The 27,594-nt window shown below is 36.6% G+C and overlaps 1 protein-coding gene across 5 annotated transcripts in view; it reads left to right on the top strand.

The window, feature by feature from the left end:
* The first annotated feature begins 12,440 nt into the window (after nucleotides 1–12,440).
* Nucleotides 12,441–27,594, top strand: part of CTNND2 (catenin delta 2) — a 514,557-nt gene continuing 499,403 nt past the window's right edge. For all 5 annotated transcript variants that reach the window (XM_017824127.1, XM_017824125.1, XM_017824130.1 and 2 more), the window contains exon 1: nucleotides 12,441–12,569. In XM_017824127.1, coding sequence (XP_017679616.1) covers nucleotides 12,441–12,569 — 129 coding nt within the window. The remainder of the gene's footprint in view (nucleotides 12,570–27,594) is intronic.

Genomic DNA, 27,594 nt, shown 5'->3' on the forward strand with positions numbered 1-27,594 from the left:
GTCATGTGGGACAGTGTCAAATACTTTGCATAGATCTAGTTAGGTGATGTTGGTTGACCTTCCCTGTAAAACAGTTGGCTCTGAAAGAGTTATACAAAGGTTTAGGTTTGTACGTATTTTTTCCCCAGCAACTTATGCTATTATTTAACAGATTATCTTACTTGATGTATTGAAAAAGAAGAATACAGACTTAATATAGCCTAAGACTCTATTATAAGTCTATTATAAGTCTTGAGAGTGATGGGTTCCTATCCAATATATTTTAAGAATGTGCTCAACATATGTGTATAAAGATAACACTGTAAATTGATACTCTTTTAGTGTGACAGAGTGAAGGCTGAAACTGTTAGACTAATTACAGTCTTATACAACTTAAACATACATATTTTTATTCTTTTCCATCAATTAGCTATCTCCTGGATAATATAATTTTTGGCTAGAAAGAAACCCAAACAGAAGATATACTGTGTAGGGACACTGGATTCAGTTGAATAACCATGTGAAGGAATTCGTGATTTCCAGACTTTCAAACAGACTAACTGAGAAGAAAATGTGAATAACTATTCTATCTAAACATAAGACACAATAGAGAAGTAGACAAATAACCTGTTGTTTTATGGAATTTACTGTAAATTGAAGTTAATTCTGCAACACCTGGCTATAGGCTTTCAACCAGACACGTTTAGCAGAGTTGTCATCACATTCTCATAATGACTGTCATTGTGATTTAAGTGTGTTTCAGTTAAATCCAAACTTTCAAACTTGGTTTGTGTATGTAAAGTATACTCTGTAGAAAATGATGCATTAATCCAAGGATTTCTGCCTCTGCTTTCTGGCAGGCAGAGATCTAGAGACAGTTTTCTACTCTGCTGGGGTTTTTTTATGCTTGTTTTTCTAATGTACTTTATTAGTCGATGTGTCAGCAGAAATTTCTTCAGTGTTTATTTCTATAAAAATCCAGATTTCATGCTTGGGAGCACATAAAATATTCCTCTGTATGCAGTTTAGAAAAACAGCTAGGATTGCTCTGATGGAATTTCTGGTTTGTTTTCTCCATTAAATTGTACATACTGTCATATAGATCAAAGAAGTTTGATTCTTGGAAGAGCTGAATTCAACTCTGATATACTTTAGATTTCTGTTGTATCTTAGGTGAGATGCTTTGCCTCTTTGTGACTCTAGACTCTATAAAAAAGGAACAGTGGCATTTATGCAGTTATAAGAGTCAATGATTTTGCTACCCCATGGGAGAAAATCTGGGCAGGTTAGTACAGTGGTTTCTCATACATCTTCCCTTTTCTTCAGGGGTGACAGTGAAGTCCAAGAATAACAGGTGGATCAGCACAGCATTTCCAGCTAAACTGTGTGCAGTCCTGATGTGGAGTCGTGGGCTTTGCGGGGCACTCCCTGGTGCTCTCAGTCCTCTGAATGTTGGTGAGATGGTCCCAAATCCTGGTGTAGGGTCATGAGTTTCTCACTTCTCACTTTTGTACTCTGGTTTCCTGCAATATTAAGTATCCTTAGTTACAGGACTGGGCAGGGAATACTGTGTTGATGATGAGTCCTTTCAGGTCCTGATCTTTTCTGTTTTGCAGTTGCTGATCTTGCTGCTCACAGTCTGCTTGTTCCATATACTTCTAGATGTGTTTGCACTTTTTGATGGTCATCAGGCTGTTTGCATAGTTTGGCTATCTGTTTTCCTCAGCACAGAAAAACTATTCTGTTCTTCAGGACAGGTGGCTGACTATATTTCATCTGCTTTTGCCACAGTAAAGGGCTGTTTAATGTTTACTGGCTTATGCCAACAGCTATCCTGTCTAGACATAAATCATGCTAATTGCTACAGAAAAACTAAGTTTTTTGGGTTTTGTGTGGTTTCCCCCACCCCCAGGTTTCTTGGTCATAAAGTAGGTTTAGAGTGCTTCCCATACTGCAGTGTTATTTGTGGGAATGCCTTAGGCTCTCAAAATATTGTAAAGAATTTATGAAGCCAAAAAATCAAAATAATGAATGGTAAAAATTCATGTGGATAAACATAAAATGGGGTACATAGGGAGAAGAAGAGTAGTATGACATCCCAACTTCACTACAAAATGATGGCTTCTGAACTTATTTACCACACAGGAATCTGATGTGGGATTTGTTACCTTTTGTGGGGCTTGGGATGTGTACATAAGCCCAAGGAGTGTGGAGATGAGAAGCCACAGGTCCCATTAGGAGTATCGCTCAGTACTCTGCACATCCACCATACAGCTCTGCCAATGTCACATCAGCAGCATACTATACGTGGAGAGGGAGAAGAGCATGACAGTCACTCTGTCTGCAGACACCCCTCAGCTCTTAAGGAAAATGCTAAGGAAATGCTTGATTGTCATGCTCTTCTTTGGCTGTGGGAGGTGGATCCAGACATTTAAAAAAGAAGATGTCCTTACCCCAGCAGGTTCCTGCTTCAGTGTGTAGCGAACAAGTGAGGAGATGTTGTGTTCAGCTACCAACTCCTCTGTTTAAGGGGTATGAAAGGAGTCCCACAGTGATCACTGTCTTGGTTCTATAGTGCAGCCCTACCAGCTAGACATTGTGTCTCTGAAGGTTAGCCTGGAGGTTCATTGCAGAGTGTTGTACCTGGCTTGGAAGTATGCATTCTGCTGTCTGGCTTAAATAAGAGTGAGACGTGAGGCAAAGAGGATCTGTGCAATTCAGTATGATATATATAAGTAAGCTCCTTAATGGTAGGAATTAGTGAGGAAGTAGATTAGTCCTGAGATTACACCAATACCAGAACTGTCTATCCTCCTTCAGGTTCAGAGCCATGGGAAACATTAAGAGTAGTCAGCATGAATCAGCCTGCAATTTAAATTTAAAGTAGTTTAATAAACAGTCTATTTTGGCACAGAACCTTAGGAGATTACTTGCCTCAGACTCATAGGGCTGTGCTTTTGCCTTGCTATTTCTGTTCTTTGGTAATGAACATGTGTCCTCACTTGTTGCTGCCATTGACTTCATCTCTTTCATTACAGACTTCTTTTTCCTCTGGTGGTATTCAGAGGAATTACATAGTCATAGCGTGGCTGGCTGGGGGTTGACCCTGGCCAATAGCTAAGACTTCACCCACTTGCTTGGTAACCCACTACAAGAGGATGGGGGAGAGAACTGGACAGACAAGAGCAATGGAAAAAACCTCTAGTGAGTCAAGATAAAGACAATTTAATAAGTAAAAGAAAAAAAAGGTAACAAGTGATGCAAAAGCACTCACTCACCACCAGCAGACTGATGCCCAGCCAGTCACCACGCAACAGCTACTTTGGAGAAACTGTCCCCCTGTTTATATGCTAAGCATGACATTATATATTATAGGGTATCCCTTTGGTCTATTGAGGTCAACTGTCCTGTCTGTGTCCCCTCTCTACCTTGCTAAGGGGCAGAGTGAGAAAGAGAAGGCTCAATGCTGTGCAAACTGTTCAGCAGTAGCTGAAACACTGTTTTGATCACAGCATCACCATATGAGCTTCTATAAAGAAAATTAACTCCATCCCAACCAGACACAGAAGAGGATGTCATGTAATTTTTCAAGTCATTCCCAGTCAATAAATGACAAATTGATGAAAAAACAGCAAAGGAACCCCTTATACTATGTTACTTTCTATGGTGCTTAGGTAATACAAGATTTTAAGAATTCACTGTAAAGAGTGTTTTTGGCTTTTGTTTGTAGATGTGCAATTTGCTCTGTATGCTTGAGGATATTGGCATTGTCACTGAAGTAAGAACTCCTGTTCCCTCAGTAACAGCAGCAAACAATAATCTCTCATTGGATTCTATGAATGAAGAAAATTTGCTTCATTTATGAATAGACTTTTCAGCAAAACAGAAATCAGTTATTGTAAATCCTCATGCTGAGGTCTCTAAAATACTGAGAGGGGTATGAATTTTTATACTGGTTTCTCTTAGTGATTGTGTTGCTGACTCCAACTGTGAAATATTTTCCTAAGAATTTTAGGAGGTTGCTCACTTCTCTGATAATGCATGCTAGCTGGTTAAGGTAAATCCTTACAGATTAGGATGGTGGTTTCAGTACCAGTGAAGCAGGAACATGCTTCAAGCCAGCATGTGGTTTATCTATTCTGATTAATCACTATTTCATTTGCTATAATATATAGACAGAGAAGGGGGGTGGGGGCAGTTAACTGACACAGTGCTGGCTTTGTGCTGGCTTTAAATATTTGTGCACTGGTCAGCAGTGTTTTGACTCTGTTTTGAGAGAAAAAACCAAGGGTTGTACAATTGCACGATATCTCTCTTGCCTTTTTTTTCAAAGCCCTTTTGGCCAAATGCTGTACTTCTTCTCTCATAAGCACTTCCTCTAAATTATCCTTCTAAAATAATTGGGAATGTTTTAGAATTTTTGTTTGATTTTAAGGAGGAAGGCTGTATAAGTAATTCAAAGTTCTTGAAATTTTAAACATTATAGCAACAAGGAAAACTGCCTTGTTTTATAACATATTGCTTGAACAAAACAACACTTAGCAGGATCATATTGAACTAAAAAGTTTGGAAGAATTGCAGATGGCTTAAGCTCTAGGCAGGACTTCAGGTTAGATGTGACTTCCAATGTTCTAACACTGGTTAATGGAGATTATGGCAAGAAAATATTTGATATAGCCCATGGAGACCCCGTAATGGCTACTGTGTGCATAAGATCCTTCATTTTGCTTCCTCTTTGGAGAGCAGGAAAATAGAGATATTTTAATCAAGACTTAGGGCAGAAGCAGAGTCTCTGAGGAAGAATTTTTTTTGTCTTGAGCTATTGTCTTTGTCTTTGAACATTGTCTTTGGAATGTTTCAGGAAATGCCTTTTTGAATCAGGCATCTGTAGAAGAGAAGGAAATTTTAGGCATTTCTTATCATCCATCAGACTTTAGAATAGGCAAAGTCAAGGAAAATATTGTGGGAAATTTGCCAGTATAGCTTCTTTCTGTCAGGTTTTAGAATATGTTTGTCTTTCTCCTTTACTGTGACAGTTGGGATTTTTTATATCTTCTACCACATTTCTACAAAGAGCAGGAGGAAAAAAAAGAAATTTTTTGTTTTACTGAATCTGAACTTTTGCCTGAATTTTAAACCACAGAATTCTTTTTTATCCACTTAGAGGCCCTAAATACTGTAAGAGTATGGTTGAAATAACTGAACACAACAAGCTGAAGTCACAAAAGAAGACAAGAGAGAAGCTCGCCTGTCTTAGTGAGCAGGGAACTGATTGGGTCTATGGACAAAGAGGAAGCCCAGAAAAAAACCAGAGCCCTTGCTCTTTGGAAAGCCCTTGTGATGGGTTAGCTAGAATGAGTGCTGACTTGATCCCACATATCCCTGATCCCTAATTGAGTCTAAGCCTTTGCAAAGGTCTTTAAGATATCATGTCTCCTTTAATTAATCTGTTTTCCTGCCTATTAATTTCAGCATATATATATATATGCTTTAGGATGTTGTGATATCTATTTAGGCAATCAGTAGACATATTCATCTTTGAGGTATTTGGCAGGTTCTGGCAGTTATTCTTGTCTTACTGTTGACTCAAGAGATTATCAACCTATTTTTAAGAATACTTACCCAGACACAAATTGTACGAAGCTTGTCGGCTAAGATAGGACAATAACAGAAATCTATGACTTCAAAGGTTTCCTATGCAGGAGGAGGGAGGGCCCATCTCTACAGAATTTCTCCCCTGTTTCACTGTCTCACAGCTGAAGGATTCAGATTAATTGCAGAAAAGTTTAATGCAGCATTAGTACATAGATGTCCTGCTGTCTAGAGCCAGTGCTGTCTCAGCCTTCAGTCACCTCCATAGTTAGAGATTACTGAAGGAATACAGTAATATACAGGAATATCAGTTCTGCTGGAACTGATTCTTGCATATCTAAATTCTCAAGAGTGGCCAATTTCTACTTCTTCCAGTTGGGATTTTATTCCAAAAATCTACTGTAAACATATTTGTTAGTCCAACGGTCACATGTATGTGCTAATGTTTGAATCGACTTTAGAATATGTAATAATGAGAATTACTATTTTGGGTATTTTTCTCCTCTATATCTGCACCTAATATGACTTGTGATATACATAATAATTTGCAAGAATGACCAGGGCTATTGTGTGCTGTATTGTTCTGACTCCTAACTTACACCCACAGAATTCTTAGCTTATCAGAATGACTCAGTGAATGGCATGAAAGCTTATGGTTTTCATGTTCATAGGTACAATGCCAAATCTATTTTTTTTTTTTTTTTTTTTGCTTATCACAGTTGTTAAAGCTTGTATGTTGGAGCTGTTGACAACTGTAGACTTTCAAATAACAACTGTTGTTTGTATATACAGGGAGAAATAGAGGTTCTTAATGGCAATCGTACAATTATTGTAAAATACAACATTGGAGTATTTTATACATTTATTTTTTAATTAAAGCAGCTAGAAACAGGATCAACATTAATCCTTGCTTCCTTCTAACTTGATAGGAGTTACTGAAATACCATAAATAGTAAATTTAAGTTTAGGCATAAACATGCAGTTTTAGGTAAAAAAAAAGTATTCAAGTATTTTCATTTTACAGTGAACCCCCATAATTTTGAAACAATAGGAAAAAAAGCAATTCTGATAGAAACTATAGAACTGTCTATTATTAAATGGTAGTCATAATGTAATCCTTATACAGCCTATCTAAGGTAGAGGAAAGGAAGTAAAAAGTATTTATTGATGCATAATTGCTTATTGGATTATTTAAGTGATTGGTTCTTGTCCAAGGCTGCTTTAGTGTCATTCGTGGTTCTTCAGGTTAGCTCAGTAACACACCAAATTTGATTACTGTGCAGTAAGACATACACTTCTACAATGAATGCTTTCACTGATTAATGGTTCACTGTACAGGGGGAACCTACTGAGGAGTACATGTTTCTTAATGCAATATCTTTTTATTAAAGAAAGGTATTTGAATTTTCTGATTTCAATTACTTGATGCAGTTGCCAGTTTAGTGGCTAACCTGGTTTTGCCATAAATTCCCAGACATTGTGGAGCTGTTTGGGTTTTTTTTGTTGGTGGGTTTGAGTTTTTTTTAACCTACCTGCACTCTCTACCCATGAAAGGATGAGATAACATTAGAGTATGTAAACAGCATTAACAAAATGACTTTTTAAAGGAATATCAATCTTATACTTAAAAATCAAAGTCTGCCTCTTTAAGCAATATTCCCTTCTTCTTTAGGCATGGGTAGTAAAAGAACGTGTTGAAACAATGGAATTTAAGTTGGAAAATGAATCCGTTTACCATTGCTGCTGCTACTTTTTCAGTTCTAGATTTTTTTTTCAGTGTTCTACACGGATTTAGTGAATGAAAGTTATTTCTGATGTGGAGGAGGAAAATAAGATCACTGAAAGGCAGATGTAACTACCCGATCTGAGGAAGAGTGGCAAAATGTAACTGGAGAGCTCTGCCACCAAACTGTTTTCTCCAATGACATCTTCATGACTATACTTCATTAGTTCCCTATTTAGTAAATCCCTGCCCATAATCTATGCAAAAGTGTGCAAAATTAAACTTTTAAGTGAAACCACAGCATCTGACATTGCCATTTTCATATGCATTTTTAAATCATGTAAATATTTTGTTTCATCTAAGGATTTATTTATGGTGAGGAGCTTCCTCCTCACACTTTTCCCAGTGCCAGCATGGGTCCTTCCACGGGCTGCAGGGAAACACCTGCCCCACGAGGGTCTCTCCTAGACCACGGGGCTATCCCTGCTAGGATCTCTCCTTCCCTCTTCTCCTCCTCCCGCTCTGCCCTCGGGGCTGGCAGGGCTGTTTCTCACCGGGTTCCCCTCCTTCAGCCCTGGCTGCCGGGCAGTGTTTTGCCCTCCCTTGCCAAGACTTTCCCCAGGGCTCTCGCCCTCCCACCCATGGCTGAGGGGCTCAGCTGTGCCCTGCACTGGAGCTGCTGGAGCCCCTGGAACTGCTTGTGTCCAGGTGGGGCAGCCCTGGATGCTCCACAGATCCAGCCCAGGGCACCTGCACCCCAGTACATGGGGAAAGGATGGTTTTGTTTGGATTTGTGGTGTTGTTGGTTTTTTCATTAAAGTGAGATAAAGTTTTTAAATGCTCTTAGAAAGAAAGGAAAAAAATAGAAAGGGTTGAAATCAAGACAGAATTTTGCCAGCACTATGGAGTACAGGAATCCATGAATTATTTATGTCTGACTTCCCAGTATGTTCCCAAAAGGCCGGTAGTATTTTCCCTGTTCATCTGTCTATGATCATCTAAGATTTTAATTTGATTCTCTCAGGAGCATGTATATGCTCTGACTTACAGAATCTCATCTGTGTTTTTGTGACATAGATAGGAAATACCGTTGCTGTTGTGGAAATTAAATGTGGCTGATTGACTTCTAGTAATTTCTTGTCTGTGGTGTACTCTGTTAAGCTGCTTAGCTTTTATTTTTCTTCTCATACTTGCTCTAATTTTCCCATTGTTTTTAGTGCTAAGTTCCCAGGAGTCTGGTTTAAAAGGCTATGAGCCAAGTCATTTTATGAGGGAAAAGGAAAAGAATTGGGGTTGCTTTTTTAGGGAAGGGAAGTCAGAGCAAAAGGAAAGGTACGGTGGTCATCATCAGTATGTGGGATAGTGCTTTTTTGAAGACAACTGATGGGATAATTAGTTTTTTGTGTCCATGCTGGATAGTACAGGAAACACTAAGCTTAAATGTATTATGTTAAACAGTAAAGCAAGTTTTCTACTGATAAGGCCAGTGGAGCCTGGAACAGAGTGAGGTACCCAAAGGAGACTCCAGTGAGGGAGGCTGTGCAGGACTAGTTCTGTGTATTAAATTTCCAGAACGACGGGGAAAAAGACTACCTTATCTAGAGATTTGGTAGTGGTCTAGGGGCACATAGGTCCATTTCAACCTTATTTTTTGTAGTTCTACAGTACTGGCAGTTTTAAGTCCCATTAAAATATGAGAATGTCCAATTTCTTGTGATGAAGACTGAGCTAAATTAAAAGCTCATCTCTGAACAGGTGAACTAGTGCAAATGTGAGCCCTTACTGTGTTGGTGTTTGCTGTTGAAACACTGATTCATATTGCTGATTCATGTATGATTTTTTTTTTTAAATCTAACTACCTTCAGTATAGTAGTGTCTCTGTTGCTTGTGAAAACTTATTCTGTGTTTCCTTTCTGTATGGCATTTCTCATACAAATTTATGTCATAAAAAAGTCTTAAAGTGTATAATGTTAACAGTTCGACTGGATAACATCAAACTGTAGATTCAGGGGTATTAGCCTGCTAAGTGCCATTGGCTGCAATCTTTCCCCATGGAACAATGCAGTAATAATTCATGAGATAGATGACTGAAATTACATTCTCTGTCCAGAAGAAATATTTTAATAAGGGCACAAAGCATTCCTTCTAGTATCAGACATTTATTGTGTTTTTTCTATTTCTATATGAAGAGGACGTGCAGTGTGCCTTTTTATATCTTGGTTTTTTTTTTTTCCTCTTTTAAGATCTGTATTTAAAAAAAAAAACCCACGAAAAAACAACAAATCCTGAAAACATGTAGTGGTTGCAGAATATTAGCTAGTGTCCAGATTTTGAGCATATTTGAAGCAAGTACAGTTTATTGCAGCAGCTGATTGTGTAATTAGATTTTTTTTTCCATATAAACTGATACTTGCAAAATTGTAGATTAGTAAAGCAGTTACTGAAATGTTTTTTGGTGGAAATGAAGTGTTTAAAAAATCTTACTGAAGTTGAGTGGAGTCTTAAAAGAAGTTAGTAATAGCAGCAGGCAGTTGCTGCCTGTATCACATGGATGTAACTGTTTTGAACTCACATAAACTCTTTTTGTTGTATCACTAGCACCTTTTTGGTCACAGAGCAGCTTACCTATGGACCATGCAGCCTTGCGGCCTCTCTCAAATGCATTTCAAATATTTTGGAGAGTTTGTGCTAGGGCAAGCATTTTGTGCAGTTCTGGACTCCCAGTCTGGTTTACTTTGGGATTTACCTCCTTGGGCTAGTGTTTATGAAACAGCCGACTCAGCAGATTCTCCCCGCTGGGGGTCAGTCAGCCCTGGGGGAGCATGGGGATGAGCTAAGAAGACAAAGGGGCTTTTTCCAGAAAGCTTCTTCGCCACTGCAGAGAAAGCAGCCCTGCACCAGGGGAGCTACTCTCAGAAAATGCATCTGAAAGTATTTAGCAGGCGCCTCATTCACAGCTCTTGTGTTTCTTCCCACTCCAGTGCAGTCTTGGAGAGGCAGCTCTTTGAGCCTCCTGCTGTTGTAGTTCCACGTCTCCCTAGTGAGCTGCCCAGACTGGGAAGCATGGCATCCCACCACCTAGAGCGAGTGTATGCAAGTGTGGTAGGGCTGCTTCACATGTCCTTACTCATGTTCCTGGATCCTATGGATGCTTTCAGACTTTATAGGCTATGGAGTTAATAACAAGGAGTGGTACACTACAGTCTTTTCTGCAAATATCTCTCTACAGAATGAACTATTATGATATAAAATCAATTATTAGGCTATTTGTGGTTTTTTTCAGGTAAATAGCCACACAAAAAGGAAATTTTTTTTATTTCTATTATGATACTGCAATTATTAATTTACTAAGAAAATAAAATAACTAGATTGTTTGAAAGTAAGGTAAAAGAATAAGCGTTTATATGTGTCTGCCTACGTGTCTTTTCTGTGGTACTTTACAAGAGAGTAGCAAGTTTAATTGTATGCCACAAACTAGTTTAAACTTCTTATAATTGAAGCTGATACTTTTGTTTAACAAAACAAGAAAATGTAATTCAAATTCCTTTTAGACTGGCGTGTTGGAATTGTATAGAAGTTTTGTATCGTCTACTTCTGTTTGTGATAGAATGAGAGTATATCATCTGAGTTTTTAAAGATTAACTTCAAATAGTGGATGTGTCTGGAGAAAGGACATTATCAGAGCCAAAGATTCGGTATTTACCACTTTCAGTGAGATTTGCTTACAAAAATTAAGCTGTACGAAAATATGTAGCTTCTTTAATAGAAATTATGTATAAACACTTTCTTCAATATATAAACTAATCTAGCCTGAAATGTAGGGAGATTTTTCTTATGAAAAATAACTGGCTTTTTTATAAATAATCTGTTTTTTCATCTTTTTGTCTTGCATATGTATGCCCCTGTCCTGAGCTTTAGAAAGCTTTCAAAAAAGGCTACCCAGATGGCCTGAATGTGTATTTTTGGGCAGCACTGTGGCTTCAGAGCCAAAGCTTTATAGAATGTCATCTCCCTTTCTTTTAGAGCTCTAATTTCCATGGCAGATTGATGCAGGGATGCTTGATCTGGGTATGGAATTTTATATTTGCTTTTATCATCTACCCTTTCCCACACTTTTTAGCTTGCTCACTTCTTCCAGAAAAAGTAATATTTTGTATTTTAGCAGAATAGCACCAAGGCAGGAGTTTTGCTATTGATGTGAATGGTGAGAGCTGTGCACACATGACCCCTCTGATGACATCCCTCTGAATATCCCCACTGCTCTTTAGGAGGAACATCCAGCTGGCAGCCTGCAGGCCACTTCTCTTCCACAGAATAATTCTGGCCAGCTCCCACAAGAACGTGATTTTATCCTAATGTGCCTGCACATAACCATGCAAGCTGCCTCTTTGCTCCTTTACTTCTAGAATGTGACAAGATATCTGCCTCTAGAGATGTGCCTATAGTGATATTTAAACAGAGATGCTACACTATAAATTAGCCTTCAGAAAGATAAATCATTCCACAGTCACAGCACCGTTTTGGTCTCTAAAAAGAAATGCTAGAAATATCTTCAAGTGCTGAGATTCTCTTTCTTTTTTGGTAAGAGGTTTCAAAAATAGCTTTTGAGACTGGTGTGATGTTTTTCTCAAAAATATCAAAATGTTATCAAAATCACCTTCTAGGCTAGAAGAAAGGGTTTGTTAGTTACCTAAGCTTAAAATATAATACATGTTAAATAATCATGTGAGTTAGTAAGTCAACACTAGATAATTTGTATTTCTCTCATGTATCATTTGTTGGTTTTCTCTTTGCAAAGCGTTTCATGATTCATTACTTTTACGATACTGTAATTTTATGCTGCATGCTACCACTGGAATGCTATACAAAAATCACAGCTCTAAATTATTTGAATTCTTGCCAAATGTACTGATGGTGAATATTTCAGAGTAAGACTGGAAGATAATTTAATGTTTTGTTTTATAATTAATTTAGAAATAGTTTTAGTTTTAAAAAAGCCATATATTCTATAATACAGAACAGAAGCATATTCTACAATTTTTTCCTTAAATGAGTGTTATTATTCTTTTATATATATGATTTCTGATATCTATCAGGTTTATAATAACAAATTCATTGTTTTATTTTTCCATAAACTGCAGAAACTATGCCTGTTCCAGAACAACCCTCGTCTTCTGACAAGACAAGTTCCCTTAGTCCTGTGTTGAACACATCCAATGGCGATGGCTCTGAAACCGAGACAACCTCTGCCATTCTAGCTTCAGTCAAAGAACAGGTATGCAAGGGATGCATCTGCAAGCTAGAAAACAATAACATGATTTGCTGGTTTTTTGGTTGGTTTTTTTTTTTTTTCACAAAGGTTTCATAGGTGGTACCTGAGTATTTTAGTTTACAAGTGGATACTGCAAAGAATGTTAAATATTTCTTCATATGTTAGTATACTTCTAGATAAATTTAATGTTATTTAATTGCTGGTCATATTCTCCACTTTCACTCTTTACTGTGGATGGCGGTTTTCAGATATCTCTCCTTTTCTTGTTGGCAGTCTGAACGTGGAGTTACAGTATAAAGGCATGGCATATAAGAGCTATAGCAAATGAATAGTTGTGGAGAAAATGTGTTATCCTAGACTTTTAAAAGGATTTGTAAGAATTCTGGGATTTTAAAATTTAACATATACGCGTTTTTGAGTTTTTTTGACTGTAAAACTTAATGTGAGATTATTTCAGGGCAAAGTTGGTAGTGATAGAGACTTTCAGCTCTGGATGATTAAACTGAAAAGTATTAGAAATTTTCAAAAGAAAGGTTTTCAGAGTCATTCTCAACTTGAAGCTAATAAGACAGGTTTGGACATTTTAAAGTAAATTTTTGTGGGCTGAGTGTCAGAGATTTTGCCTAATGCCTTTTTGTACATCAGGAGGTGGTTAACATTTCAGTTCATGCAACCAACTGGTCTCTGTTGCTATCTCATTTGGCTCAACATCATCAGCAGGTATCCCAAAGAGAGAGATTAGAGATGGCTGCTTTTAGTCATCTTCCTTGATGAAGGTGTCTCAGGTGCTCACATTGTAAAGTAGTGACCTTTACCTGCTTATGACATTCACTGTGCCTTTAGTTAAATTAATGCATGAATTCAGTTTATGATATGTAATACTACAGGAATAATAGCTATTAAATAGTAGAAATTTTATTAAAATTATGACATCGTTCTTTGTGGGGTTTTTTGCTGTGTACCAGTTCTCTCTTTTGGGTGGTAAAGGTTAGCCATATTTTCTGTTCTGAAAAGAGGAATGCAAGAAAGAAATGTTGTAACATGGAGTTTTGTCTTGAGATTTATGATGTGCCATATGGATAGTGCCCATGGTTTAGATGTTGGTATGCATATTCTCTTCCACGATAATAACGTTACTTGGGCATGTACTAGTGTTTCTAGTATTCTGTGTTACTGTATTACTTTATAGGAAAATAACTGCCTTAGGTGATGTTGAAAACGTGTACAGGGAAGTTACATAGGTAGAAGATATATGTTAGAATGTGAATCACAACGCTGAACAGTGAGAAGTACTTCTCAGGTGTTGGGTATTGTGATGATTGCTAGTTTATGCCTGGTCATGTGTTTTGCAAATGAACCTCTCACCCCCATAAATCAATGAATTGAGTACTAGAGGGAATCGGTGCTGAATCCATTAGATGAAAAATATTTTAAGCGGTAGAATATTAGCAAAGTTATTTCTGATTCCTGTGAACCTTAGAAAAAAGGAGCCTGTAATAAAGGAGTTCTGCATTCTCTTATTACCAAGAATAGCCTAGCTAGCTAACCTAAGGTATTGCTGACTTAAAGGATAATCTCTTGAATTATTGCAGTGCAAGGTACCAGAATTTTACAGATGTTCTGTTAAGTGAACTTCTTTCTTGACAAGTATCTCTAGTCAGACCTTGTATCTTGAAGGTGGAAGACTGTATTAAGCTCAAAAATGAGACTTGATTTTTTTTTTTTTAAATATTTGAATATATTTCTCAGAGTAAATGGTAAGTTCAGTAAATTCGACTTAATGGCACATATTTATGTTCAGCCACACTCACTACTGGGAAAGCCCTGTAACTCTAATATTAATTTATTTTATAATAAAGATTTGAAATAAAAATAATAATAAAAAAGTACACAACAAAACACAAACTTACTTTTGGGCTTTTTCTTTTCCCCACAATACTGTACATTTTGACATACTTCCATTATTTAATGTTCTGTTGGGAAAATTTTAGGTAAGGCTACCATCTGATTGTTCAAATGGGTAGTCCCCTGCTTTTTAGAAGGGATTGAATTGCTTTACTGTGTCATATGTGATTTTGCTCTGTGGTGCCCATTTACTGTAGCCAAAGACATACCTAGAATTTTAGAAATACAGATACAGTTATTCAAAAGTACTGCTAATAAAGGTAAATATTATTGAGTTCATAATTAAGGTATGTTTCAGCATATCAAGTATGTTACATTTTCTTTATCTGTGCTGATGCTTGGCATTAAAAGGTTTCCTTGTACTTTTTAACTGTCTAGGAACAGTTGGGGGAACTTCATGTGTTACTTCTGAAATAACTACAGCGTTGTCTTTGAGTGATGGCAACAAAGTAAACTGTGTTATTTATGATACTGATGGCTGTAAAAGGTGTTTTCAGTCTTTGGAGAGGGCAGGATACATGGAAGGCACAGAGAAGTAGTAATGAATGTTGTATGTATTTGCTCTACTTAAATTTTCTATGTGAAACATAAATGATTTATTTGGAAAACTCGAAGTTTGCTGTGTTTAGTTTGTACACATCTCTCTATGCTGTCCTATTTTGAGGAACAGATTTATTTGGTTAAAAAATTTATTGAGTCAAAAAACTGTGCTTGATATGTCAAATGTAAAGTGATATACATGATTGTAATGACTCGATCAGATGATTTAACCAAGTGTTTTTCAAGGTGAGGGTGTCTGTCAAACTAGAAATTGAAGCCTGTGTTTTGTTGTTGAGGAATTAGGTTTATTTTGTGAAATCCCATTGTGGAACACCTTGCTTTAAAGCATAAGCTATTTTATTTGTGTTTTAGCTCTGGACAAGTGTGCTGATTCACTTTTGGGTTTCAGACTTTAGACATACAATTGAGAAGTGATAGATACAGAACATGAATCCATTTTTTATCCCTTGCTGCTAACTTTCTTAAATTACCAGGCACTGCTGGAGGGAAGGTCAGAATCATATGCCATATGTCTAAGAAATCATGAGATGCCAGGCAGTGACCTTTGGCTTAGCTGTTTTCAAGTAGTTCTCATGAAAAGGAATGATTAATAACTTCTTTGAAAGTAAAAGTTTTGGTTTGGGGTTTTCCTTGGTGGTTTTATTGTTTGTTTGGGTTTTTTTTAGACACTATCAACTTCTGTAAAGAGAAATCATCAACTAGTGTTAAACCAATAAACACATTTCAATTTTCCATGCTTTATAAAACGTACAAAGAAAGATTTTTTTTATTTCTTGTGATATACTGGCAGACACATTTGGCCCAATGGTTCATAGATTTTAGAAAACATAAGGCTATTTCTGTTTCTGCTTTGTCATCTGGTTTTGTATCTGTAAATATGGGAAAAAATTTTCAACACAAAAGTGAGGTATCAGCACTCTGATTTGTGAGGACATATGTGATAGATACAACTACTTCTGCCAAAAGGATGATGTGTTTCTGATAGGGAATTTCAACCTGTGAAAGAAAATTCTGAATCCACTTGTTAAAAAACGTGCTGGAATGAGAGCTATTGATGATGCTGTTTTGAAGGTAGAAATAGCTGCTGGGGAGCCTTTTGAGTAAATATGTATTGCAGCTGATGCTTTTCCTGGAAGTCTCCAGACATAAATGGTTCACAGTACTTTGGTTCTTGGCATACAGAAACTACTCCCTTGGAAGCTGAGGAGGATTGTAATGACCTAGCAGAGGCTTGTTTTGGCAGTTTTTTGGTTTTTTGTTTTGTTTTTTTTTTAAAAAACACTTGCAAAACATGAGATAAATTAATTCCCTAAGAGTGAGATCCATCTTGAAGTATGGACATATATTCAACTATATGCAGCTATATTCAACTCAGAAATTGTACCATACATTTGTTTTTGGTTCTTTGGGACTCCAGATTCTTTAGCATCTTAGCAGTGACCTGTTTCAGAGAACAGCTTTCCCTTTCAGAAAACTTTTACAAAGAACAGGTTGTGCAATGTTTAATATTTCTTTTGAATCATTTTATTTCAAATAAAGGTACTTGTTTCCAGTTGCATGTTTTCATTTCTTTTTTTCCTCTCCAGAAAAAAATTTAGACTTCAAGATTTTTTGAATATTTTTCACACTGTTAAGTAATATGTTGTTTAAATCATATTGCCGATTCCGGAGAAAACAGAAGACTTTGGCTTTTTTGTTGCTGGTGGCTTTTGATTTTGGGTTTTGGGGGATTTTTTTGGCTTTATAAGACTTGTATTTTTTTCTAAATTTACTTATGTTACTTTTAAATATGTACTGTTTTTTTCATTAGAAAGCTAGTTGTTTGTCAAGAAATTGTGACTTGAAATAACACTAAAAATCACATTCAGGGCAGTAATTACTAAGGGTTGTAATGCATGTTAGTATTAAATACGGGTAGTATAACTGACTTTCTACATTAGGTGTTAGTACTCTTTGGAAACAGGGTTATGTATGCCATGCACATCTTATATATGTAGATGTAAGTAAAACTGCAGATAGACATGGCTGTAGAAGTTGGAAAATTAATTTTCTTGGTTTTTTTTTTGCTCTGTCAGATTGTTTTCCCTGTGTCTTTATATCATGACTGAAGTTTTAGAAAAAAATCACATACCTAGATGGATGTTTCAATTCAGACAATTTTTTTTGAGGCTTTAAGTCCAGAAGAGACTTGTGAAATAAATCATCCAGTCTGACCAGCAGGACATGACATTTCATACAGTCATCCAAGTATTGGGCCCCAAGTCTGATTACAGAATGACATATGCACTCTTTTCCCAAATATAATTCATGCCATGTTATAATACATATATTCATCAAAATAAAATCCCATTCTTGCACTGTAGGACCCAGTAATTACTCTAGTAACATTAAGTATTTGGCAAGTTTTCTAAATAGGTTCAATTATGATATATTCATCTCTTGCTTCCCTTCAAACAGCAGGCTCTATTTCTGCCTTTAAAAGTTTTAGCAACTCTATTTCAAACCCATGCTAATTATATTCAATCAATATATATTTCTTTCATAATCTCTCTAAGTATCATGCCAATATATTCACTTCCTTAGTTATCAAACTCCCTTTTTTCCAGTCAGGCTTTAAAATATTCCCAAGAGATATTCCTCTTCTGTTTTCATTAATATATTGATTTTAGACAAGAACTAAACTTGGCTGTTTGATGTGCTTTGAGTAGACAAGTCTATACAGTGGATACCATGCTGCTAATTGCTGGATGGACCAACTCATTATTGAAATACAAAGCTTTGGAGTACAGCTCGTGCTTCTCAAATACATCCTTGAGTTGATGGGTATTGCTTTTGAGATGTACAGTCCCAGTACTGGAAATGGCAAGTTGAGTGGAGAAGTTTTGAAGAGTGCCATCACAGTGGCTAGAGAAGGAAATAATTTAATATACCTACTAAACACTCTGTTCTATTGGATTCTCAAGTTCTTGATTTAGTCTGGGGCTGGTTTCACACAGCTCTTTGGAGTAGCCATGAGTGTATTCATGTCATGCTTCTGAGGAAACAGCAGTTAACAAGACAAGCCTATTCAGAGCCCTGTATCTTTTAAGTCATGATGAAGGCGCAGTAGCCATATTAGTTGCAGTATGAAGAAACTATACATTATTTCATTGATAAAAGGATGTGGTGATAATCCAAAATATATATCTTTGGGATTGTTTGAAATGAACTGGCGGTGGAAAGGCTCCTGTGAAGATTTAGTCTGATAGAAGAGTATTGAGGTGATATGTCTTCCCAGCAAAACCGTCTTTGAAGAGAGGGAAGAAAATGCTAATTATCAGAATAAAATTAGAGTTAAACATGATGCTATTTTGACTTACAATAATGTTAAAAAATTAGTATTTCAAAGCCAGGAATTTCAGAGAGGCGGGATAGAATGCCACTTAGCGACAGTTCAGTCTAATGCTAATTTAAAGCAGTAATAAAGACCATCACAAAGAAACGCAGAATATCCTTTCTTATCATGTATCCAGTATATGAACACACTTCTGGTGATCCTCAAGTGCTTCTGCCTTAACTTATTTTTTTACCATTAGAGGAAGGATTTCAAACTTGAACGAAAGATACCCTATGAAAATAATCATACTGATCTCACAGTCAATAGAATTTAAATTAAATATATTAAATTTCTAACATTTTAACATATTACATTTATAACTTTTTAAGATCATTGCTTACTTTCTCTCTCTTCTATTATTTGTTGAGGCTTTTTTAAACATAAAATGTTTTCACTTCTAAACCCAACTCTTTTAACCAGCGATAGTGGAAAAGATTCTTAATTTCACCTTAAAGTCATTTGATCTAACTGAGCTTAAAGTACTTAGAAGAGGCGTGTCAAGTTGTGCCTTTTTCTGTACTGATACATCTCTCTCTTGTACTGACAAAGAAGTACTTATGCAGCCACGTAGGGAATGCTGTAGGGGAGATGAGCAAGTAAAAAATATGAAAAGAGGAGATGGCAGATTTGTGCTATGGAAGGTCAAGTATATTGTATATATATTTCCTTTTTGATGAAGGGCAGTTGGATCAATGTGCCAACTTGTTTTCAAGTATTGGGCTTTTTCACACAGCTGCTGTAAACATATACTTCAAAGCATGATGCAGAAAGTGCAACATAACTTGCCTACAGGGGATTAGAAGGTTGGGGGTGTCTCCCCAAGCTCTGCCCCTCTTCCTTGTCTAAAAGCAAGTCGCAGTCTTTATGTTCCTGAGACTTAGCTATCAAACCTGTTTTCAGTATTTTTCTCCTTCTATGCTTGAATTAAGTAATATCCATCAACAGTAATTTTCATTTGCATAGCAAAAGTTTTAGGCTTTGAGTTCCATGGCTTACAAAACCAGCATACCAGTTCTACACAGAAAATAAAGTGCAGTTAAAAGACCAAACTATGAATGCTTCAGTTGTTTTTGTTTCTTCTGTCTTCTCTGGAAATGAAAGTAAACCATTAAAAGCACTTTCTATATTCCTAACCCTAACCCTAACCCTAACCCTAACCCTAACCCTAACCCTAACCCTTTTGCTTTAAGTTGTCTTGACACATACTTTTCATGCAGCTTGCTCTTACAACTTCCATTTTGAAAGGGAGTTTTCATGGAGATTTAATTTTTGTAATTTTTTAGCATATTTGGTTCCTTTTATGGAATTTTGAAAACTTGACTACTTCTATTGTGTTTGCCCATCAGTTTCTGTGTGTTTTCTCACGTGATGACATTTTCTACTCTGAATACTTTTGCTGCTAAATGAAAGTACAAGTTCCTGAGCATAGTTAAAATCTTGTGTATTTCTAGACTGAACTATTTCAGGGGTACTTGAATGTTATGCATGCTGTGTTTTGATAACTTACAATTCTGTTTATCCCCATACATGAATACTAGAACCCAGCAAATGCTACACTAAGTTTAAACTTAAGTCTGACCCTGAGTTAAGGTACATTACTACCCAAATAATCTTAACTTAGGCTGGGACTTACATAGTTATGATAATGATAAATCAGTTTAGAATCACACAATAAATTGATTTTAGCATGTGGAGCATATACATCTCTTTTTTTCTTCCACTGTGGTGAAAATGCATTTATCTGACATTTTTGGTGTCAGAAACTTATTCTATAGTTGCTTTTGATGAGAACATTTCCAGTGTAAAAGGATAAAAGGCCAGCAAAGAACATTATTCTTTAAAAAAAGGATTTGAAGATTCATAATAAAGTTCTAGACAAATTAACTGCTTAATTCATAATTCTTTCCCTCAATGTTAACATTGCATTTTTAGGTAAAACATCACTAACTTGGTTTTGGAAGAAGGCTTTACAGCTATAACCTCTAACATGTTTAACTGTGAAGCCAGACTTTTTGTGTGGGTTCCTTGTTACTCTTTACACATGCATTTATTTTTTTTTTTTCTATGCAAAGAGCAAATCTAAGTCATGTGGTCCAAAGAGGTTTTTCTCCTTTTTATTATTGCTAAGAAATTTCATTTTAATTTTTTTTATGTGGTAGATATGATGAGATGATAGCAGCTTAAGTTTTGACATATCTTTTCTAGGATATTACCTTTTTTATTGTTGAGACTTTATCAGAGTGCAATGCTCTTTGACCATAACATTTTAGATATTCCACATGTGGAGGACTTTTTAATATATAGTACAAAGTTCAATTAATTTGACATTACTTGCAGTTACAGGGGATTTTGACTTAGCATGGTGACACAACAGTACACTCAAATCACAATTGAATTAGAAATTACGGTTAGTGGAGTAAAGCAATTGCACCACACAATTGACACAATATAAATGTGAATTATCCAGAGTATGCTGAGCATCCCCCAGTCACCAGAAAGGAATATGTTTCTTGAAGTCAGATGAAGACCACAATCCTTTTCAGGTCTCTTCTGCTTGTTGTTTGTTTGTTTGTTTTTGTGGGTTTCTGCTTTACTTTTTTTGTTTTGTTTTTGCTTTATTGGGCATAGCCACATGTATTCTCTCCACGCTGGCCTGGGTGAGTTCCAGGGCCAAGTTGGTGCACCAGGTCTTTTCCCTTCATGCCTGTACTATGCTACTCTGCCTTTACTCTTGAAGGCCACTGTATCTCGTCATGTTAGTGACATTAAATACTTTGCTCTGCACAGTATGGCTGCTTGATACTTCTATCTCCTGATCTATCATGTTGTAACAAATTGGCTGGAGGTACCTGCTCCATTACAAATGTTGCTGTTACGGCTAAACGAAGTAAAACAAAGCTGCAGGCAGATGAAGGAAAACTCAGACAGTTAAACCCTGGCAAGGCTCAGTCCTGAGGTCTTGCAAACTTGATACAAAGCTGAGACGTTACTTGGTTCATTAAGTGCTCCATATAATTCATATAAAGCTATCCTGCAAGATCCCCAGTGGGGGACCTTATTCCTTCCTCAATCACTCTCTGAATTCAGTACAGGGAGCTGTCCTGTGTGCCTGAAGCTCCAGATTGGCAATCACTGGGGAGGGAGGATGGTCTCCCAGGGGGTGTATCCCGTCTCACTCACCCCTCTTGCCTGGAGTCTGTGCTGTTGCATTGTGAGTTCATTGTGGGTGGAATGACAGCAGGCAAAGTCATTTACTGAGGGCATGGCTGGGCTCTGCAGAAAAGCATAAACCAATAATCTAAATACCTATTACCATTATATGAGTGAAATATACTTTGAGTAGATTTATAGAATCATAATTTATAAGCAGATCCAGTACATATAGAAGTTATGCTATTTTAACCAGAAGCTAAAACAAGCTAAAACTAACTTAACCCCTAAAACTAGCTTTGTTTTGCTCTGGGTCTTTATTTCTTTCATTCAGGGACAGGCAGTTAAGCAAAAGGGTAGAAATACTTTGCTGATGTAGTCAGTTTGTCTAAAACAAAGGCACCCTTGGGTTTCCCTTGGCAAGGAGATGAGTTTGGCTTCCTTTTCAACAGTTGTGATCAATCATGTCATTATTCTCCCCTGAGCCTTCAGGTCATGTATCCTCTATTTATCTCTTCAGAGCATTCCTTCATTGTGAGTGTGTAAGATGTTGTGTGGGGTGGAGGTGTCTTTGATCTGTCATAGCTCTTTGTCCCCTTATTTTACACCACATGATATGAAATCTTGTTTTCTGGTGTGCAGAAATTTACCTTTTGGAGTAATAATAACTTGAGACATCCACTTTTGTAAGTGAAAACCTGCCACTGGTTATGTACTTCACAGCTTATGGAGTAATACTTCTATTTCTATTAGTATTCCCTCAGTTTTTTCAGTCTGGATTGTGACATAGCAAATAGCTGCTTGTAGTCTGTTTCCTTAGTTGCTTCAAAATGTGAGCGTTACTTCTCAAATTTCATCTCTGTTCCTTCAGTTGCCACATTTATTTTTCCTGGAGTCCACAAAAAGCATTATTCTTTACATTTTTCAGACAGTCCCATATCTCATGCATTACTAGTACTTGTCTGTGCTTAGCTTTCCTTCCTTGGATATCTAGCACCCTCCGACATAATGATCTGACTAATCCAGAATGACATTTTGCTGCTTAGTGGTATTCCATCACTCTAACCTGCAATTCATGTTGCAGTGTTATCCCATGGTCATGATTATCCATCTACCCCAACAGTAACACAGTGAAATTAAGTGCTTGACTGTGTAAATAAGATTTAAATTGAGCCTTTTGTATACCATTACCAGCCTCTTTGTTTGGGAAATCTTTTAGTTTATGTTCACATTGCTAGGCAATTTTCAACAAATTTTTTCAGTGAAAAATGAAAAAAAAAGCATAATGGAAAAAGTTTCTGACTTTATCACTTCTATGTATTTCATAATATTCAGAGTCTTGAAGTAAATAGGTAGATTTAAGAATTGTACTGTATGTTGCCTCGAAAGTGGTGAATGTTTTTTTCACCCCATCTGATTCCAGCAGAGTAACACGTCTTGGTAAAATCCTCTTTGTATTTTTAGTGTATTATTATTTTCTGAAGTACCTCTTTGCTTTAGTTTTTACAATTGGTATCCCTGGAAGATACTATTTTTCTTTTTCAATGTAGTTTTAGACTTTTTTTTTTTTTTGTGTGTGTGCGTGTGTGTGTTTTGTTTTTTTTTTCCTGTACATAGTTAGGCCTGTTTTTGTTCGCCTCTCTGTCAATCTAGGTCATTAGTTGAAGCTTTTGTTGACACACCTCTTCAGGGTAAGTACATCTGATGCTATAAATAGGCCTGATTCTTCATAATAAGTCAGCAGATTCACTTGAAAATTCTCAGTTTTGTACTAGGTCTGATGAAATGGAAGATCTACTGCATTCTTCTGTCAGTCAATAGCATAATAATTTTTAGTGAATTAATATCTTCAAAACTGTGACATTGCAGAATTTAGTAATTTTGAATTAATACGGGATTACTAATTTTGTTTAGAAGAGTAAAATGGACTCCTTAAACAATCTCTGTTTTATTTTATTTTTTAAAATTTGTATTTTTATTTCACAAAGCAGTACTTGCACATAAAAACCTGTTCCCACACATTTTTTGCTGTTCTGTTTGTTCCAAGTCACAGCGAATAGAGGGTACTGTTTCTCTTACCATATGTTTTCAGTGGCCTTTGCTGTGGAAATAGATGATTCTTTGGATTAGTGTTTTGTTTGTTAGTGTACCACAAATGGTGGCAGGGACCAACTAAACAGTATTCATTCTTATCACAGAGTAAGGTAGTTGCCTGGTACAACTCCAAGATGCTGTTCTACTCGCTAAAGATTTTTAGGCATGTAAAAACCTGGGTTAGATTTTGGTTTCTGTATGGCTACAACCACAGGAAGGCAGTTAGGCGCAGCTCTGTCTGCAACATGTGCATTGACACCTTTCTGAAACCTTTATCGTTATGGATGATGCTTCAGCTGCAAAAAAACCCCAGCATTACTTCCTGCTTTCACATTCTCTAGCAATCTTTAAAGGCTTATATAAGCAGTGAATGAATTCTTGAGATTAAATTAGCGATATAGTTTCATCCGATGCCCTTTCTGTGTGCACAACGAACCTATTGTGAAACCAGGTACAACACTAGGTAAATAGCTCTGTCTCTGAAAGTAGGACTGGGTGTACCACTGTGACGCATATTGGGATGGAAAAACAATGTAAAAAGTCACTTAACAGTGACTTCTCCATGCTTCAGTCTGTCAGGATTTGTGAGGACTTCACAGCCTATATCCAGCACCAGCATATAGAGGTTTGTCATGCTGAGATTACATGACAAACTGTAGAACATGAACAGTTGTCCATAATAAATTTCATAGCGAGGTTTGACGCAGTGCCTGTTTGCTGATTCTGAATGAGCAGCACTGCTGTTGCTGTACTGTTGCCTGCCAAATTCACTGTCATACATAGAAATATAAATTAATTGATAGCATATGCCACCGTGATGTCTACCTAAATGTAGAAGAGCTAAGCCATGGTAATGGCTTAAAAGAATATCCTTTTTTCTTTAGTAATACGTGATTATTTAAAGGCTGATGGTAAGTCTGCTAAGCACTTTCCATTTAATTTTAGAGAAGTGAGCTAGAGTTTATTCCTCAAATGTGTAAAAAGGTAAAAAGAAATTAAGAACTACTTTCTGCACCAGTTGTGTTTGGGTGATATGCAGCTATATTCCCATATTTGGCATGAGAAATTGTCCAATACTTAAAATCTTGATAGATTGTTTCAGTGTGTGTGAGAGAGAGCGAGTGCCATTGCCACTGTAAGGTAGTTTTAGTGCACCTTGCTTTGCTAAAGCCATACCTAATTGCATTTCCTTAATGTGTTGGGAATGAAAGGATTTAAAGAAATCTGTTTGATTGTCATCAGTTTAGTGTAAAGAGAAACCAATGTGTTTCCTCTTCTTTTCCTCTTTTCATCTAGCATGAGATTCATGTGAAGATCTTCTCAGTTTTCCCCACCACACACAGTTTAGCTTCTGATTTTGTTGTGTTGACAAATGTGCCTATTACCTCTCAGTTTATCTGTGGTCTTGCAATGTTATGATTTATTACACTAAATTTGAATAGTATGCTGTGTCCCTTTTTTTGTTGTTAACTTTTATTAAGCAAGGTAGGCTGTTAATTTGTAGTTATAATGCAAGATTTATAGGCATAGTTAATATCTTTTACAAGGCCAACAGTTAAAGGGAAAAAACATGGAAGCTTTTCTGTGAGTCTAACTTAGGCACCTTAATATTTACCCTTTTAATTTTTTCACCGTTAAAAGTTTCTCTAATAGCATAAGCACGTTCTCATTACAAGCCTTCCTTGATGTCAAGGTGTCATATGATGATAGATGTTAATGTTCTTCTGGTTCATTTGGTAGAGTATTAAAAAAATATATATATATTGTGGTTCCATGAATCTTGTGTTGTTCATATACATGGGCATCACTGATGTCCCTGCTCTGCTTGCACAGTTCATACCTGTATGAGTACAGTCAATGGCTCCTTTGAGTGTAGCAGTGCACATGTATGCATACAGAGAAGTAAAGTCTTTTACTAAAATAATATTAATTTGTATCTCTTCTGTTCAGCATTTTAGAGATTTGTGAAGATCTCTGTTTTGTGGCACCTAAATTTGAATAGGTCTTTTTATTGACTTTCTTGATTCCTAATTGGTATTAATAATCTCCATTACTTAAAAATGGAAAAATAGGCATAGAGGTTTCAAACTCTCATCAGTGATTGTGGTGAGGGATGAATGGACTGACATAAGAAAAGCATGAATCTTCAGGTTAACATTGAAAAGGATTTTGTTAACATTGACAAAGATGCACAAATTACTCAAAGTAAAATAATTTTGATTTTAATTTCAATATTCTTCACATAGTCCTTCCTAGTTGAGTGTGTTTATTCTTAGCATTTGTTTTCTCAATATGTACTTGAAAGATTCATCAGATGGTGGCATCAGTGTGTCCTTGTAGTAGTGGTGTAACCCTGCCTTTTTTCTCTGGAGTCCAAGATTATAAAATGGATAATAAAATAATAATAATAATATAATGCATAATAAAATGCCATGCAAACTTCAAAATGTTTCTATTCATTACTGAAAAGCACAGTATAGGAAAGCTTACTTTAATTCCATTCACTTTAATAAGGGGATTAAAAAGTACATAATCAGCTGTATTTTTTATTTTTTTTTTAATGGCAGAATAGTTACTCTATAGCAGAGAAAAAGTCATTGTTTTCCTTTCTTGTTCTGCTAAGACTTTTGCTGAGACTTTTCAGAAGTTTTTTATCTACACTCCCTACTGGATGAAAGTTTTGACATGCAATACCTTATGTCAGTGAAGAAAAAGCTTACACCATTACTTCAAAGAATATAGAATTTGATTCCTAACCTTAGGCCTATTCTGGTCTTCAGGTTGAATGCAATTCTCCTGTAGTGCTTCATATAGTAACTTTAATTTCTCCTTCATTATTTCCGGAGAAAGCAAATTGAAATCAGGAAGGCCAAAGCCTATTTGGAGCTGAAGGTGAGGGTTTCAAATAACAGGAAAGGATGCTGGAAGTATTTTCCTGAGGGTACTCAGGGAAATGTGTGTCCATGGGTGAATGCTGGAGGCAATCTAATGTTGGATAACATAGAAAAAGCAGAAATTTTCTATGTTTTGTTCAGCTGTTCCCAGACAAGGGAAAGGAACATGGAAGAGACACAGGACTGTTTTGGGAAAATGGACGTATTCAGCTTTTTGGAGCTCTGTGCCAAGATTGACATGAGTTCATTCAGGTAATAGGATTGCAAGGCAGCCGTCATCCAAGCGGAAAAATTGTAGTGAAGGAAAGTCCTGAGAAATAGAAGAAGACTAACGTTATACCAGTCTTTGCCAAAATAAGGAGAACAGTACAGGGCTATACAGGTCAGTGTTAGTCTCCAGGAAGACCATTGAACACATTGTCTTGGCACTTGTTTCTACACAGAGTGTGAATAGCAAGGGCAAACACAGATTTATGAAGTGCAGTCAGCATTTTGCTAATCTGATTGCCTTCTAGGATGAAACATTTGATTGTGAATGAGGGGAGCATATGTGATATGTTATAACTGTAACTTAATTAAAACTTCTGATGCCTTTTCCCACACTGGTGTCAACAGTAAGCTGAGGAAGCACAGACTGGGTATTGAGTGGGCTGAAAATTGGCTGGACTACTGTACTGAAAGGGTAGTAATAAATAGCTCGATCAGTTAACAGGCAGTCAGAAGTGAAATACCTCAAGGGTTGATTCTGCTACTCCTGCTATTCAGTTCTGCAGTGACTTGGATGACAGAACTGAACAGAATGCTCCCGCAGCAAATTTATGAATGATACTCAATTAGAGTGATGCGTGGAAAGCCAAATTAAGCTTAAATCTTAAATTGTCCTGAGACCTTGAATGAACTGAGGACTTAGCCAATAGGAAACTCATGTATTTAAAACAGAGCAGACTAAAATTCTGCATCTGAAGTGAAATAACACCATGGCTGGGAAGCACCTGGCTGAGTCACAACCCTGCTGAAAAGGACCTGTGATTATTAAGAATGTCAAGCT

The sequence above is a fragment of the Lepidothrix coronata genome, unplaced genomic scaffold, assembly GCF_001604755.1.
Source record: "Lepidothrix coronata isolate B3197 unplaced genomic scaffold, Lepidothrix_coronata-1.0 Scaffold109, whole genome shotgun sequence".
In the NCBI taxonomy this organism is placed as follows: domain Eukaryota; kingdom Metazoa; phylum Chordata; class Aves; order Passeriformes; family Pipridae; genus Lepidothrix; species Lepidothrix coronata.